General features: G+C 39.0%; 1 protein-coding gene across 5 annotated transcripts in view; it reads right to left on the minus strand.

Moving 5' to 3' along the window:
• Positions 1-10299, minus strand: part of LOC143029901 (L-fucose kinase-like) — a 64107-nt gene extending 53808 nt beyond the window's left edge. Inside the window, exons 1-5 of one of the 5 annotated variants that reach the window (XM_076193089.1) lie at positions 9833-10011; positions 9547-9590; positions 7415-7525; positions 6788-6963; positions 1266-1445 (exon numbers count right to left, since the gene is read on the minus strand). In XM_076193089.1, the coding sequence (XP_076049204.1) occupies positions 1266-1445; positions 6788-6963; positions 7415-7520 (462 nt within the window). In that variant the 5' untranslated portion in view covers positions 7521-7525; positions 9547-9590; positions 9833-10011. Of the gene's footprint in view, positions 1-1265; positions 1446-6787; positions 6964-7414; positions 7540-9546; positions 9591-9832; positions 10012-10037 lie in introns of those variants that run through there. The other 4 variants (XM_076193088.1, XM_076193086.1, XM_076193090.1 and 1 more) reach the window with 4 other exon arrangements.
• Between the last annotated feature and the right edge of the window lie 3238 nt (positions 10300-13537).

The raw sequence follows: 13537 nt of genomic DNA on the forward strand, positions 1-13537 counted from the left end.
GGTCATCTCTGCATCTTGCACACTGCCTTGGGTCAGAAGCAATGCAGCAAGACACAGCACATCCACAGCAAGGCCACTTCATTTAATTGGCGACCTCCCCCTCTGTCCCCTCATGCAATGCCAAATGAAGAATAGTTATGATCCCCCTCTACCCTAAGAACCATTTGATTGTCATTATTGCAGTGGAAGCGGTGGTGGAGACTGCTGCTTCTACTACAGTGAGTCCTCCTCCTTATACGGTAATTCTTTATCCAGTAAATTCACAGTTACAGTATTTGATAATTACTACCCTTGATTCTATTTAGGGTAAGAAAAATTCACATATACGGTATCTGCTAGATATTTTGAAGAGGAAAGAGCAGGGAGAAGGTATGTCTACCATATCCTATTATTACATGTTATAATGGGTTCGGTATATGGTAATTTCAATTTGCGGTAAGGTTTTCAGGAATGCATATGTACCATATAATGAGGACTTACTGTATTACAAAACACATCCCCTGATCAAATGTGCCTACCTTGAGCCACCTTATAAATCATAACTTCATCATGCTCATGTGGACTCACACCAGTATCACAATTGCAATTTTTGAGATATTCTTCCCTAATAAAGCAACCTTAAATCCAACTAGTCATTGATCATCAATATGCCTATTATTTTCAATAGTGTGCATACATCCATACCAAAGGGCCTTCTCCCCTTTATGTGGAAGGTGTCCAAATCAAAGTGTACACCCATCCCACATTCGTCAAAACCCATTCATCTCCCCTTGCATCTTTTCACCTATTGAACGAAGGATCACCCTTCTTGCCCACCACACAGCTCTGGTCAAAGGCAAAGCAATGAGTCAAAGAACTTGCACAGTAGGGCCCAACAGCCCGAGCTGGTTTACCCCTGCCACTTCATCATACAGTGCAGACAAGAACCTCTCTTCAAACATCGATATCTTTATCTGTTCATAATCTCTCTCTGTTCACTCCTATCTTCATTCTTTTTCCTGCTCAATAGACGTTCCTCTGGTATACAATACCTCCTTTACACCATCCATCTACCTTATTTTTGATCTTCCTCTCAACTTCACTCCACCCATTTCTGCTCTCCCTATCTTTTTCACTAGTCTTTCCTCACTCATTCTTTCCATATGCCCTAACCATCTCATCACTCTGATCTATTTTCAATGTTGCTATAATTTACATTCTTGTATTATGTAAAACCTACATTTCATATGAAATAAGAAGAGGTAACAATATTAAGAAATCCATACCTGTGTGGCCATATGCATAACATACTGCAACAAAGTTGGGTGACATGGAGTGTTCTCACCCAGTCCTAAATGGAATTTCTGGTCAAGTGGAAGCATTATTGTCCCACCAGGGCAGTGAGCAAATTCTCGACCATGATTTATCAGAAGGATCCGACCAGTATATATCAAGTCTGGAGATATCTAGAAAAATAAAATAAAATAACCAATTAGCAATTACCAAGTAAAACATCCAGGTATTAGAGAGGAGCATCCTCAATCCTTTACATATTCCTGCTTAAAGTAAAAGTTACATGATGATGTGATGTGTGTGTGCGCCTAAAACCATGAACACCACCAATAAAACTGCAAAATTTTGTCATAAATAAATACATGTAAATGTAAATAATTGTATTATTTATCTATGACTGGCAGCTCGCTGGCTGAGCGGGTTAGGGCGTCATTACTTGCAGCGAAAGTCAAGGTGAGGGCGGTTCGAATCCTGCCACCAGCGAAGTTGAACCAAGGGCATGGTTCATTAAATACCACGCTACAAAGGCCTCTGTGAGGGGCACTGTCCTAGCCTCCCGATAGGGGGGAGTGTGTGACGTTAAACCATATCATCATCATCATCTATGACTAAATAAAAAAAAAGTAATAAATTTTGTTGAATTTTTTTTTTTATATTTATGATTTTGTGGATGTCATGTGGATGACTTAAGGTGCTGGCATACTAGGCTATCATGTTACTTGCTTTTGCTACTTTGTTTGAGTAGAAACAACTTTGGTTACAATATTCTAAACTTCCATAAGAACATCTCGACAATGTGTTTAACATTTGTATAGGTTCAACTTCTTAGTTTGTCTTTCAGCTTCTTGCTACATGATGCAAGAGTAATTTGACATATGGAAATCGGAGTGGAGAGTGATTGGTTTGAGGTAAAGGTGGGACTTCACCAGTGATGTGTTATGTTGCCTTGGCTGTTCTGTTTATACATGGGTGGGGTGGTGCAAGAGGTGAATCCAAGGGTGATGGGTTGGGGATTGGAGATGGTTAAAGGAAATGGAGAAAAGTCCACCATCACTTACCTCCTTTTTTTTGGACATTCTGCATGACACCCATCCAACCCAGGTGCCTTACCTGCTCTCATCACCTTAACAACTGCTTTCACTTCATCCTTCCTTATTTCTCCTCCATTTTCCTCACTCATCACAGTCATTTTCTTAGCATTACCCACTACCTTTCCCTCCCTATCCTCCTTTACATTTAGCAACTCCCTAAAATACTCTGCCCATATTCCTCTTATTACCATCTCTTCCATTATCATCTCTCCATCTGCACCTTTTACCTCTTCTTCTCAACTTGATTCACCTCCTCTTCCTCTCTTAATTTCTTTCCAAAACATCTTTTTATTACTTTCAAAATTTTCTGTCACACTCTTACCCCATATCACATCTGCTCTCCTCTGCCTCCTTTATTTTATGCTTTACTTCTTTTCTCTTTTCTTTGTAACTCTCATAAGATTCTCTCATCCTATTTTATAACCAATCTGTGAATGCTCGTTTCTTCTCTTCTACTACCTTCTTTGCTTCATCATCCCACCACTTACTACCCTTCCTTCTATTTCCTCCCATCGTCTTTGTTCCACACACCATCTTTGCACACCTTACGACTCCCTCCTTGAACCATCCCCATTCCTTCTCCACTCCTAGTTCTACTCTATCCTTCACTCCCTCCCACTTCTCTCTCAGCTTCTTCTTGTATTTCTTTTCTTTCTCATTTAAGCAGTTTACTTAAGCACCTCCCTACCTTCTGTCGTTTTCCTCTTTCTCCATCTATCCTCCATTCTCAACTTACCTTCCACCAAAAAATTATCTGATATTCCCCCACTCTCTCCCCTTAGACTGATATTCCCCCACTCTCTCCCCTTAGAACATGTACATCCTTAACCATTCCTACTATACTCCTGGTCACCACTATATAGTCCATTAATGCCCTATCTACCACTCTTCCATCCACCACCCTCTCCCATGTGTACTTATGCTTTACTTTCTTCCGAAACACTGTATTTGTTATCAACTCTCTAGACACATCTCCACCATCAACTCTTCACTACAATTTTTTCCTGGAACTCCACACTTCCCAACCACTCCATCTATTGGTTCAATTCCTACCCTAGCATTAAGGTCTCTCAATAACACTACATTGACATTTCTCCCTATGCACTCATTTAAGTCTATCCAAAAAGTTTCCCTTTCCTCTACAGTCTTCTCACTACCAGGTCCATATGCACTTACAAAAACCCACATCTCACTTCCCAGTTTTACCTTCATCCACATTAACCTTGAAGAAACCTCCTTCCACTCCACTACACACTTACCTATCTCTTCACTTACTAGTATAGCCACCCCTTCTCTCCCTCATCCTCTCTTCACTCCTGAGACCCTCCCAACTACACTCCCAAACTCAAACTTGCCCCTCCCTTTCAACTTTGTTTCACTCAATGCCAACACATCCATCTTTCTTCTCACATACTGCCTATCTCTTCCCTTTTACTCATCTGTACCACATCCACACACATTAAAAGACCCAAACCTTAGGATTCTGGTTGGAAAACTCCTCCCAGACCCTCTTATGCCTTTGCCTTTTTTTTTTTTTATGTCCCCTTTGGGACTACAGGGAGAGGGATGCCTAGTCCTATCCCCATTTGGTTTTTGTCACCTTTTATGATTCCAGTGGAAATACTTGGTGGCAGCATTCTTTTCCCCCACCACAGGGTTTGTCAAAATGAGAAAATGAATATTCAGAAGTGGTACAGGACAGTAACAAGAGCGGTGGGACAGCATAACAGAGGGACAGTTGCAGTATAATAAAGTATAATTTGTCTATGAATAGAGATTTCCTCTACCACAGACAAAATGATGTGTGGCTTTGGTCACTAGGGGCACCCCATATAAACCCTAAAGTATCAGCTACATGTTACTGAGCAGCTTTTAATCCCAAAATAACATGCAGCCAATACCCCAGATGGGGACAATAATAATAATAGTAAAAATAAATAAATAAGAAATAGGTATGAAAGAAAGCTGGTGGTACCAATAGTGTGAGTAATCTTGGGCCTGTTATGGACACCTGATACTGTCTCCTCATCTGATTACAAGTGCCAGTTATTCCAACCTTCAAGGGACCAATGATGGGTACCTGCTAATGGTGGGTCCTGCAAAATGGACAACCAAGAAAAGCATCTCTTTGCTGTCCTTTTTCAAAACCCATCAACTTCCTCACCTAGATCTTGAGGTGCAACTTTGAAGGACTAACATTGTCTCTAAACTGAGCCCAAGATCTTCTCTATCAACTTCAACTTATTTTCTTCTGCCTTTATGCACATGGAGAACCGAGAACTAGCAACTGTTCCTCTCCTACTAGTTTCTGCTGGTGATACAGAAACAACTCCACACTAATAAAAAACAGACAACAGTCCAAAGTTTCTTCCAAGAGAGGTCTATGGGAAAACCCTGGGACTGTTGCCAGCCATTGCTAGGATGTTGGTTTCTGGTCAGAGTGAAACTAGAGGAGTGGTTTGAGTGGTCTGGACAGTGCCATGTCACTGGCTTTTCAAAGTGTATATGGATGGGGTGATACAGGAGATGAATGCAAGGGTGATGGGCAGGGGATTGGGGATAGTTAGAGATAGTGGAGGAAAATGGGAGGTGAACCAGTTGTTGTTTGCTGACAACACTAAACTTGTTGTAGGGTCAGAAAAAGGTCTAAGGCAGTTGGTAACAGAGTCTGGGAAGGTATGCAATAGGAGGAATGTAAAAGTAAATGTGGGTAAAAGCAAGGTGATGAGTTGTACAAATGGAGAGGGTGACAGCAAAATGAAATAAGTCTTAGAGGAAAGGAGCAGAAGGAAGAGGATAGTTTTAAGTATTCGGGGTCACATGCTGTAGAAAATGAAGTAGGAGTTGAGGTAAACTGTGGAGTGAGAGAAGCAAGTAAATGTCTTCAGGGATTGAAAAGTGCCATAAGAAATAGGCATGGATTTGATGCAGAGAGATGATTATATGAAGGAGTGATCATGCTTATGACAGTGTAAGGTACAAAGATTTAAAATTTAAGAGAGGCAGAATGGAGAAGTTTAAATGTGTTTGATATGAGGTGTCCGAAAAGTTTGGTGGGGGTTACAAGGTTTTATAGTGTGAGAAATGAGGTGAAAAGAGCAGGGATAGAATGGGAACTGACAGACAGGGCTGATGAAAGATTATAGGGATGGTTTGGGCACATGGAAAGAATGAGCAAAGAAAAATTAGCAAAACGAGTGTGGAAAGCAGAGGTGGATGTAGTGAACTTATGAGATGGATGGATGAGCTGAAAGGGGCTTTGAGCAAGAAATGGCAAGATGAGGGAAGGGAAACAGGACTCTGAAAGGTCTTCATTGGGATTATAACACTTCACTCAAGGTTTTGTGTTACAACACCAACTCCTGTGAAAGACAAGTTGAAACCAGCCAAGTAAAGTGTTGCAATCCCATTATAAAGGCACCATCAATGTCTCATCTTTCCCTTCTCTCATTTTCCCATACCCATCTATATAAATCCTATACAAGAGAGGAATGTCTCTTGAACAGGGAAGAGAGAAGACAGGGGATAGGTGTGAGTGGAAAATAGTGATGCATGGACATGTTGATGTAGCCTGAAGGGATTTCTCTCCATCTTCTCTATTTTCCATTTGAGGGGGCAAGGAGGGAGGGTTGCATTGTAAATGAAGCAGCCCTGCTGTGTATGTACTGTGTCTTACTGCACTGATTGACACAGGCTATGGGCAGGAGATAGGGATGACCCTTCATCCACAAGGAGCTAAGATGAGATGGAAACAATGGTAGGTGGATAAGAACACAAGAAAAAGACTGTAAGAGACCATAAGGCCTATACTAAGCAGTTCCATGTCCATTACCACCTATCACCCCCATCCATAAAGTTATCCAACCTTCTCTTAAAACAACCAATAGTTTCAGCACTCACTACATGGCTACTAAGTCTATTCCATTCATTAACCACTCTATTGGTAAACCAGTTCTTGCCTATTCCCTCCTTAATTCTGAATTTATTCAATTGAAATCCATTACTGTGAGTCCTGCCCTGTTGTCTTAATATAATGACCTCTGCATCACCCTTGCTAAAGCCCTCGATCTACTTGAACACCTCTATTAGATCACCCTGAGCTCTACATTTTCTAGAGTGTAAATTAAGGTGCCTACAGCCTTCCTCATACATTAAATTTCTGAGCCCATGTATTACTTTGGTCATTCTCCTCTATACTGATTCTAGTGAATTTATATTCATTCTACAGGATGGAAACCAAAACTGTACCGCATACTACATGTATGGGAGTGGATTGGGTTGGAGTGGGTGCATGTTTTGGCTGGCTACCTCCCTTGTGAGGGGGAATAGGCCCTTGGTATATAGATTCAAAATTCCTAAAAGTGGACATGTCATTTTCATTTCCTGTAAACCTACAATTCAAAGTCTGGAAAGTCCAGCCTTACCGTTGTGAAACCCTGTTGTGCAGACATATTTTCAATGGCTATGAGCAAGGCATTAATGGTAGCCCCTCCACTTCCAACTCCCTTACAATGTTCATCAACTTCATGATGGGGATCAGTGATCACCAGCAACAATTCATGAGGAGGTAGAAGGTTGTGAGCCTTCAAATAGCCACAGGCTGAAAATAAAAATTATATCAAGCACAGGCAGTGAGGACCTGTACAGTACAAGGGTTCTAAAAGTTGAGGAAATTACACCTTGAGGCATTTTGCTGCAGATGCCATCACCTTTCTCCTGTGTCCCAAGACAACCAATACTTGTAATTTCCACTAGTACCCTTTAGGTAACAAATCTGGTTTCAAGAGGTTATTTATCTTAGTTCAAGTGTGGTGGTGTGGTGAATTTGTACAGTTTGTCACTTGAAACTAGTGGAATCCTTCACACCATGTAATGTAATTCACAGTTACACACTGTTCATCATATGATGTATGTTGCAGTTTACAGATTAAAGCAAGTGTTACAAAGAACTGTGTTGATTATACAATTCCGTCATATGAAAAGACAGAAGCAAAATGATATTCAACAACTTTTCCTTAAATCTAGGTTAAAATCTAAACACAAATATTTACCTTTATTCATGAATTCACACAATTTTGGTGTTGCACATGTGATGACAATGACTGCCCATCCATCATTTTTGTTGTCACAAACTGTTGCCACCTTAGTTTCTTCCATCTCTCCTGGAGAAATATACCTACAGAAAAGATACATAAATCAATCAATAAATAGACTACATGAATAAATATGCCAACGTGAATAAATATACATTCTTAATGATGATACCAGAATCAATCTCATGGTAATAACACAAAATCAGGTGAGAATAAGAAAACAAGTCCTGTGGCATTTGGATTATTTGTACTCTTCCACATTGTTGGGATGTTACTGTGCAGCCAAGGACTCGTTTAACATATGCGAGACAGCAAAACAAAAGTTATGAAAGTGGAGGAAGAGAACAATAAAGACAAAAGAATGCTGGAAATGAATACACAAGAATTAGAAGGTAAGAGAAAAAGATCTTTGAGAGGGTTATCATTATCAAATGTAAAGATGAGCCCAAACTCTTCTTTGGGTTTGTGAATGGTAAACTGAAGCACAGAATAAATAAGCTAAAAGTTGAAGGTACAGTGTACAAGTGAGCTAAAAATAAGCTGAAATAATGAACAAAAGATTCCATCATAAAAGTTAAGTGATCAGCATTCTTTTTAAAGTGGATATTAGTCTCCAATCAAAACATTGGCCTGTAGGGATATCTCTAGTCTCTAAAATAGTGCCTGTATAGATCTTTCACATTCATTACTAAGTACTGGGAGTTTCTATGGTGATCTTTATAGGGAATCCTTTGGTTACTATGGAGTTCCGTTCCTATGCTACATCATAAGCATATTTTTAGTGTAGGTCAAAACCAGCCTAAGTGAGCACCTTCCACAGTGATTTTTTTCCTTTTCTTTGATGCATTGCCACCAGATGAATCCACCTTATGCTAGAAAGCCATAATGAAGGGCAAAAAGTTTTGAAAAAAAAAAAACACAAACAAGAGAGTGAATGATAAGTACTAATCTAAAATCGAGATCAACCCTCAATCTATTATCACATGACGATATGTTCCTCTACCAACTAGTTCTTCATATTGTAATAAAAATCAGTAAAATGGAATGTACACAGACAAGCACTACTAGCGTCATAACCACAAAACAGAAGAAATTGAGATCATCGTAAAACATGGACTCCCTTTATTGGGTAGGAAAAGGAGGTCAGTATTTCATGGTTTAGTTGTTCTATAGGAAACTGGAGTATTCTGAAAGAGCAAATGAACATTGGGCCAATTCTAATAATCATGTACTGGTCTCAACAGAACATGAATTGCCCTGGGTGGTATGTTGGTAAACAATTCCTTTCTAGTAACATTGTACTTTTAGTCATCCATCCTCCAACCACTGCTTCAGTGTCACTACTTCAAAGCCACCATACCCAGAAAATATACTAAATTATTTTTTGAAGAAAAAGAATAATACAGAGAGAAATCTGAAAGAAAAAAAATAATGTGATTTTGTAGAGGAAGGAATTTGTACAAGGACAGCAACAAGGAAAATAGTGGTGTGACAAGCTAAATGGGTGCCAATATTATAGTAAGGCAGCACCACACCAAAACCAATGAATTCCACAAAAATAAAGTTAAATTTAATAAATAAACAAAATTATTAATAAACAGAAAAAATAAGATTATTCTTGAATCACACAGTATGTACTAGGAAAAACAACTTTACATCAAAACATTTGCAGACCTATCCTAAAGAATTACCATAAACTCTATATAAAGATCCACTTTAAAGTATTTTACACATTGTAAATGACAGAAATGCTTCCTACTGGCAACAGCGTAATACAAATGTAAAAAATTTAGCCTGAGATTAAGTGTTAGTTACTTGTGGAGGGTAAGGAGAACAAATAATAAAGAACAATTATTATACTGTATTGCTGATCATGACGTACATCTGCACATTCTGTACTCTACGGTAACTGGTTATTATCAACTTTATACTGTAACTTATGCTTGGCAACTTTTATTCACTTGATGGGCAGATTCAGTACGGATCAGGTATCTATTAATCGACACCTTGCTAAGCCTAGGATCGATCTTTATTATAGTATTTGCAGTCCAAACTGCCAAAACAAATCGAGGCAATGGAATGGTACTTACAACACACTTCAGTTTCCAAATCGTTTTTTCACACTGCACGTCAACTGCAATATGACAAACCTTGATTTTACTCATCTCCTGTTATTAAGCATTGTGATAGTGGCTGGTTAGCACCATGACAACACACCGGTAATAATTAACATCTGTTTACAACTTGACGTTATTGCTTGCTGGACGTTGTATGCGATAGGGTAGCCTATGATCCACCTCTTCCAGACATTTTATTTAATGATATTGAGATTTCTCTAAAAATACGGACATTCAAACAAATAAAAGTGATCCTCACCAAATTTCCCACGGTCTTTTCAACACTCAGGAACGTCCTTATTGTAGCTAGTCTTCCAAACTACGAGTCTTTGCGAAGAACAATAGGTCACTGCCAACGCACCAACAATTGCGGCAACGTCAGTCGCTCAGTATCTTGAAATGATATCTACTGTATATCAAGGCTGGGAGTGGTGACGGTGTAGTATTTATCCAGTTTTATTTACCTTATTATGACATGCAGAATTTGAACTATGCTCATGGATATCGTTCCTGAGACCACTTGAACTTTGTTTTCGATTCACTTTCGGTGTCTCTTTGGATTGCTTCATTTATTTTATTCCATGGTTTGACGAATCTTTGTGACACACTTGTTTGCAGTCTTTCTCTGATTTATTCTGTTTGATTTATAAACTAATAATTTCATATTTTATTTAAACTTACAAGTGATCATACATTGAACACATATAAACTAAATCTTACAATCTTCTGTCGTCGTGGTTTTCATTGAAATACTGATTAATTTGATGCATCTTGATTGGTGCAGTGAAAAATTGATTTGTTATTCAAATATCTTATCTCTCGCAAAGACTGAAGGGGGCGTGACATCATGCATTGTTGTGACAGTGTACACTATATTTTTTTATATATAATCTGATGCACATTCCCATCTCTCGGTTACACGTCGCAGGGAAATAACGACATACTTATAAGATAAGGTTTGTTATTTGTTTGACTTACAAGAAAACTTCAGAATAAAAAGACATGTGGACATATATAAAGGCCTGAATGGGTGGGGTAGCCAATCCGGTTAAAAGAAATATATGTAAAAAAAATTAGAAGTTGAAGAATACTGGTATGGCCAGAATATAAAGTATGACTGCATAAAACTCGTATTGTACTCCTCGCACGCCTAGATACTGATGCAACTGGACTCTAAACAATGAATCTACACATATAGACTACCCAGAGCAACACTTGTTTTTGCATGCACCGGATGCGCGTTTAACTAAAGCAATATTATCTCTTGTGAAAAGGTTAGCTGAGTCAGAACACATAGACGTATATAACAAAGGGACTTTCCCCCTTTATATGGGGACTGACCGAGTCAAATCTACTACTATTTCAAACACATGTCCCACACCACCCAAAACTCAGTCGTCGTTTCAACAATCTCATCACGTCGTAAATAAAAGATTCGGATTCTCCGTTCTTCGCCGCTTGGAAACAGTGCCTTCACAGCTCGCTTGTTTGCGAAAACGTCGTCATAACTCAAAAAACTGAATTTTTGAGTTATCTATACAGACATATTCATCTGCAAACACGGATTTTTTTATAACAGTGTCATATCTGTAGCTCAAAAATTGACCGCTAGGGAGTGCTAAATGTCCTTACATGCTCCAACTTGTTCCAACAAATATTTTAGACTTAGTAAAGATTATGATTGTTTCAACTTCTATAAACTTTAGAGGCGTATTTGATGCTCCAAAAAATGTTCCACCTATGGTGTTTGAGGGCTTTTTATAATATTGAGAGCGTTTTGAAACTTTAAAATGCCTCTCCTGAAAAATTCGATATTTTGAGTTATGACGACGTTTTCGCAAACAAGCGAGCTAGGCTCGACAGCCAAAGTTGGTTTACCCCCCGCCCCCAACGTTTCATATTATGGTAATCCACCCCTCTCCCTATTTCAATAGATAAATTAATGGAACAGATAAGAATATCCTCTTCCGACGCAAGCAATCCATCCAAACAACACCTACCTCCAGTAGTGGTGGGCAGGTATCGGTAAAGTTACCGGTTTTATCGGTAACAACCTTACGGTAGCTTACCGGCAAAAATTCTGCTACTGTTAAGGCTCCGTTAACCGATAACTCGATAAGCTACACCATAACACTCAGAGAGCGGTAAGCACGTCTCGGCTTGGTGGTACTGAGTGACGGTAGTGGTGGGCAGCTACCGGTAAAGTTACGGGTTTTATCGATAACAACCTTGACGGTAGCTTACCGGCAAAAATTCTGCTACCGTTAAAGCTCCGTTAACCGATAACTCGATGAGCTATACCAGTGGTTCTCATTAGGGGTGAACTTCACCCCCAGGGATGAATTTTGGGTTTTCTGGGGGTGAATTGTGACCACATAAAGTTTACGGAGTGAGGAAAGCAAATATAGGCTCTGGCCTATCTGGCCTGTCACCTGGGCTGGAATTATACCTGTGCTGACCCAGGTTAATCTTAGGATTAGAAAACTGTTACGCTGTGCGATAATACCAGCATATTATTTAGAATGCACCTTTTGAAACAGGTAATCTTGGAAAGGAGTGGGGAATGACATTCTGGCAAATGGTGAAAGGGGTGCATGAGCACCGATGCTGGTGGAGCGGGGCCTAGAACTCCCAAATAACAAAATAACAAGTATGAGTCAAGCAAGGCTGAGAACCCCTGAGCTATACCATAACACTCAGAGAGCGGTAAGCACGCCTCGGCTTGATGGTACTGAGTGACGGTACTGACGGGCCCAGTGTCCCGCTAATTTTAACGGTTAAACTTTTACCATGAAGCAAGTATGTACAGCTAAGGTCTCGGTAATTTTTACCATTAAAACCGTTTTTTCGGCATTTTTGTTAATTTCTCAATAGAATTACTGTTATTTCTGTGATCAGCATACGAAACTATATTAACTGAAAGTTTCATCGAAAAATTCCGCGTGCCCCCAAACGAAGACCCATATATATATGTATATATATATATGTATATATATGTACATATATATATATATTATATATATATGAATATATATATATATATACATACATGTATGTATGTATGTATATGCCTAAGTGATGAAAATGCTAACATGCTTCTGTTTCTAAATAAGAATATGAACTAATTTGTACGACAAATAATTGAGGAAATAAATAACAAACATGCTGACAATGAAATCTAATTTATCCTTGAGTATTCACCTTGGTCTTTGGATCACGTGCTGGGCTAATTTGTATGAAATAAGTATTAAAACAAGGGAGCATAAAACAGTTTTTAGGAAAACATTTATTACAAATTAGTCAGGTTAGGTTAGGTTAGTTTTTAGGAAAACATTTATTACAAATTAGTCAAAGCTCATTATATGTGTATGTGTGTGTGTATTAACAAAACTCCCACTCCCACATGCACCCTCCAAACATGAACCCATGCATGCAGACACACGCGGATGAAAGTTTACACACCACACCCACCCTCAGACACCCTCCATTCACTCACTCGCGCGGTATATAGCATACTATAGTAGCACCAATTAAAGTATGACTTTTTCCCTTTACAATGACATAACAATAAAAATAATATGTAAAATAGAACCAGAGATATAGCTTATTAAAGGACAAAAACATTGATTTTTCGAACTCGACTCGAACTTGGGACGTCACTCACTACCACCTCACGAATCTTTTACCGGTAAACTGCCGGTAATTTCGGTAACGGTATTGTTGTTCACCGGTAATTCCAGTATTGAAATTAGCGGTATTTGCCCAGCACTAACCTCCAGGCCTGTCTTGGCAGGTACCTAAACCAGTGAACGGTTTGATCATGTGTTCCTGTGCGAGACGCGAGGAAGATTCTTTGGTACGCGTCATTCAATTTTATCGCAAAAATATAGATATGATTATAACAAAAATTACAATGACAATAACAGCAGTAGCAACAACAGCAACAACAATAATAGTAATTAAT

Source organism: Oratosquilla oratoria, chromosome 11 (assembly GCF_046742065.1).
Source record: "Oratosquilla oratoria isolate Oo_2021 chromosome 11, ASM4674206v1, whole genome shotgun sequence".
Taxonomy (NCBI): Eukaryota; Metazoa; Arthropoda; class Malacostraca; order Stomatopoda; family Squillidae; genus Oratosquilla; species Oratosquilla oratoria.